Here is a 4385-nt window from a genome sequence, read left to right as displayed (position 1 = left end):
CCCTGAAGCCCCGGGCCCGTGTCCCCGTTTGTCAGCCCCGTGGCAGGGACAGCGGCCATCAGGCCTGTGAGATGCCCGCGTCGGCAGGAGCTTGCCAGCTCTGCCCCGGAGGCACTTCCAGCAGGGAGGTGCAGGCCGGAGGAGTCAAAAGGGCGTAAGGGACGGCAGCACCATTACCCCGTCAGCCCCCGGGACGGACACCGAATGCGAGTTCCTGTGCTTCCCCAGGGGCCTATCTGGGGTCTGTAAGGCGGCCATGACGCCAGCTGAGCTCATGAGGGCAAACCCGGTCCCACAGCCCTGGGCGTGGCCAGGAGGGCGCAGGGCGACAGGTCCAGGAGAAGCCGTCCTGTTGGCACCTCCTTCTGGCAACGGAGCTGGAGAAACCCCTGGCAGCTGCAGTCGGAACCCTGGCCAGGGCCCAGAGAGGCCAGGGCGTGGGTCTGCCCCGCAGACCGTCCCCTGCTCTCCACGGACACGCTGAGGCACCGTGGCACTGCACACTGACACGGGCGTCTCTCTCCTTCGCTGCATGCTGCAAGGATCTCCGGGGACAGCCCTGTGTCCTACTTGTCTATACACAGAGCACAGAATCGGTGCATCGCGGGAAAGCCCTCCATCTGCTCCCCGCTCACCAGTGCCGACGCCTGGCGCTCTTCCGCCAGCCCGGCAAGCTACAGCAAAACCACTGCACCTGCCATGGCCTGGTGGCCCGTCACCCACACACGTGGGTCTGCACCCGCGTGCAAGGCGATGCGATATCGCATGGCGGTCTGCTTCCGGGGACACAGGACAGGCCGGGGTCTAGGTCTGTGTTCTGAGAGCCACGTGCACTATTTGCAGCGCACTATTTCTTGCCGCGACTTCAGCAATAAACCTTCACACAAAAGCGGCAAAGGGCTTTGCAACATTCCTATTCTCGAATTTCATGGAATCTCGCCACCCTTTAAAAACACAAACAATTCTGAAAAATTGCTGGGTTTGCAGCTCAAGCGTGGAAAGCCTCTGGAATGAATTTCTTGAGGGGGGCTCCGGGGGCTGCTGCAAGCGGGGGCCGCGATAAACGAAGGCAGCGCTGGGCCCGGCCCCGCCCCCCTTCCTCCGCCCTCTCGCTGTCCGCAGCGCCGGCCGCCGGGCGTCCACGTGCGCACCGTCTGAACATCAGATTCCCGAGGTCGCCTCTGCACAGCAGAGGTGGGCCCACGTGTGCAGGGGCCCCCAGTGTCCTCCACCACGCCTCGCGGCCCGGCCCCCATGCAGCAGGGTCTGCGCCGGCTCGGAAAGCAGACTGCAGCTAGCCCGGCAGCGAGCAGGCTGGAGTCCAGGGCAAGAAAGCTGTGATTGTGCTGCTCAGACCCTGCACATCCTGGAGGCGTCTCACGCACCAGCCTGCCGCCTCTTACCCAGGGGCGCCCGGAGCGCCGGTGCAGATGCTAAGCGGCGACAGCGGCGCCCCACACAGGCTTGCACGGACCGCGCTCCCTCTCGCAGGTCAGAGAAAAGGGGGTGTAACCGGTCGGCCAGAGCCAACTCATGCGCAGCCAGCCCTCCCTCAGCCCTTTGAAATACGGTGATGCGGCTGCCGCAGACCTTCCCGCCCCGCCCCCGCCCTGCGCGGCGGGTTTCGCGTCCACTCCCTCCCCTGCGCGCTTCAGCTCCACAGCAGCCAGCTTAGACAGCGCGCCCCGGCGGGCGCCCCTGCCTCCTCCCTTCCCGGGGGAGCCAACCCACTTGGTTTCTAGCTCAATGCTCAGAGTGACCTCATTCGAGGAGGCCAATCGGGAGAGCTTGCCCTCGTCCTGCCTGACGCCCCTCCGAGGCAGCTGTGCCCTGGAGACCATCACCGGCCCCGGACAAAGCGTCTCATTCAGCACATCCAACTGGACTCCCCATTCTGTCCGCAGGAAGAGCCTCGCTGGAGGGAAAACAGCAGCCATCCTCAGAACCCAAACTGCCACGGTGGCGCTCGAAGACGTCTCCACCTCGGTGGCTTCGCAAGGCGGCGGCGGGGCGTGGCGCGCGGAGCGAGCGCGCGGCCCCGCCAGGCACCAGGGCTGCTGGACGCCGCGCCCAGGGAACAGGCACCGTGTGGGTTTGGCCAAAAGCAGGCGCCCGACCACGCGAACAAGCCCTCACCCGCCGAGCGGCTTGCTCCAGGAGCCTTCCCGGCCCTCCAAGCCGCCCCCACCCCTGCACCTACCTGGGCGTGGGGCGCGCTGCCTGCGGTCGGAGCGCGCCGGGAGGCTGTCCGTGCTCGCCGGGGTCTGCCGCGCACAGCCGCGCCTCCGCTGACACTTCCTGCCAAGGGCAGCACAAGGAGACACGGAGTCGTCAAGCCGCCGCCCTCCGGACACCGATCATTACGCACCCCCTCATTGTGGGCTCGTCCGAGGGCCTGTCCCAGGAGGGCGCGCGGCCACGGCACAGGCGCGCTCTGCCCTCAGAGGGCCTCATGGCCGCGACCCAGCTCCACCGGCGGCCGCAGCGCCCGGGGCAGGAAGCAACTCCCACGTGAGGGCTGGAAGCCCAGCAGGCAGCTGGCCCCAAACCCAAGGCAAATGAAAGCCAGCTGCCGCGGGCTCTCTGCACCCCGCCTCCAGCCCAGGGCTCTGGGGAGCGGGGCCTCCTGGCCCCCGGCTGAGCAAGCCAGGCGCTCAAGCCCCAGCGTCCCCCACCTGGCACAGCCAGGCTATGGCACCGCACCCTGTGTGCTCACGGCCCCCAGCACAACACATGAGTGCACTTGGCGTGTGTGCTCTGGACACTGCAGTGTAAGCCCAGGAAAGGAAGGTCGTCGGTTGGTCCCAAAGGAAGTGTCTCTGGAACATGTCAGTGCAGATTTAAGAGGCAGCAGAAAAGGCAGGGAGAGCTTAAGGAGAGGAGGGGAGGGCAGGAGAGGAGAGAGCGGGGAGCAGGGGGAGAGGGAGCGAGAACGGGAGGATGGCCACAGACGCCCCACAGACGCCCACAGACGCCGGCTCTCAGGGCCGCAGTGAGCGCACAAACGTCATTTTCTGCAGAGGCTGATGTCAGGGGAAAAACCCTCAAGATAGTAAGGGACATCAGCGTTTCTGTATCCAGGGTGCTGCCTGCCCAGCGGGGCCTTACGTGACCCCACGCTGGGTGAAGACGGCCGCTGCGGGCTTACCTGCGTGTAGAGCTCTTTGGACGGAGATGACCGGGACCTCTCGTGAACGTACTGTGCCCTCTGGTGCTGGTCCAGGCTGGCGTCCAGGATGTCGTCTGCAGAGTGGTACCTTCCAGAACCCCTGGCTTCCAGAGCGGTCCTTTGTTCCCTCCAAGACGCCTGATACTCAGCAAAGGTTCCGAGTCTCTGCGGTGGGTCTGACGTCCCCAGCTTCCCCGGCCGCCGGGGTGCAGCGGCGTTTTCCCCAAAGGAGGTGGTGCGCGCCCTCCCCTGGAGCCACGGCTCGGCGCCCTCGAGGCCGCGGCCGGCTGCCTGCGGCCACCCGGGGCCCTCCCTCGGAACCCCGCACACCGGTGTCTGCCCAGCCCGCTGGCGGGCCGGTTTGCTCGTCTCCTCGAAAAACTTCCACCTGTCGGCGAACGTGCCCACGGTGTCCTCGGCGGCCACTGGGTGGGGGCGGTAGCGCCCCGAGAGCCCCACTTCGTTCATCTTCTCGGGTTCGGAGTAGGATTTCAGCTTCTGCTCGGCGGTGAAGCGCTTCCGGCCTCCGATGCGCGGAACGTGCGGCCCGCCGCCCCCCGAGGAGGCTGCCTTGGCCGGGCCAGTGTCGGGAGCCCCGGGGAACAGAGAGGGGGTGTTGAGGACCCCGGCCCTGGGCTCTGCTGCCGCCAGACACTGGTCGGCCGGGCTGGGGTCCAAGTCTCGGCGCTTAAAAGTTGTGGCCCTCAGAACCCGGGCCTGGGCCTCCTTCAGCTGTTCTTTGTAGGCGCCCGAGGAAGAACCTTCTGGAGGGGCTCCGGTGGCGCCGCCCAGCTCGGCCCTCCAGGCGCCGGGCTCGGGGTCCCCCGCTTCGGCGGCGCCCGGCAGCGTCACGGCGCTTGCGCTCTTCTGCAGCCTGGCTCGCAGCAGCTGGATCTCGTTCCTCAGGGTGGTGGCAAAGCGGTCACTTCTGCGTATGGCCTTGCCCACCTGGCTGTCAAACGGCGGGGGCCTCTCCGTGCCACCGAGGTGGCCGTTCTGAGCCTGGCACACCCCCTCCTGGGCTAGGGAGTGCAGCATGGGGGTCTTCTGCGGAGAGATCTGGCCGCTCAAGCCGTCGGCCCCCCTGCAGCCGTCCGCGAACACCCTGCGCTCGGCTTGGTTGGGGTCGCCAGCCCCCACAGATCGGCCCTCGGCTCCTCTGTCCCAGGGGTCAGCCCTCGCCCGCTCCTGGGTGCCCGGGAGCTCCTCGTGCTGC

The 4385-nt window shown here is 67.2% G+C and overlaps 1 protein-coding gene across 1 annotated transcript in view; it reads right to left on the bottom strand.

Moving 5' to 3' along the window:
- SHROOM2 (shroom family member 2) overlaps positions 1-4385 on the bottom strand; it is a 48149-nt gene that overhangs the window by 19221 nt on the left and 24543 nt on the right. The window contains exons 6-7 of the mRNA XM_012730236.1: positions 3149-4381; positions 2201-2298 (exon numbers count right to left, since the gene is read on the bottom strand). Coding sequence (XP_012585690.1) covers positions 2201-2298; positions 3149-4381 — 1331 coding nt within the window. The remainder of the gene's footprint in view (positions 1-2200; positions 2299-3148; positions 4382-4385) is intronic.

Source organism: Condylura cristata, unplaced genomic scaffold (genome assembly GCF_000260355.1).
Source record: "Condylura cristata isolate star-nosed mole 26May11 unplaced genomic scaffold, ConCri1.0 scaffold00027, whole genome shotgun sequence".
In the NCBI taxonomy this organism is placed as follows: Eukaryota; Metazoa; Chordata; class Mammalia; order Eulipotyphla; family Talpidae; genus Condylura; species Condylura cristata.
Note: the sequence above shows the minus strand (reverse complement) of the source record. Positions and strands in the feature narration are given on the sequence as shown.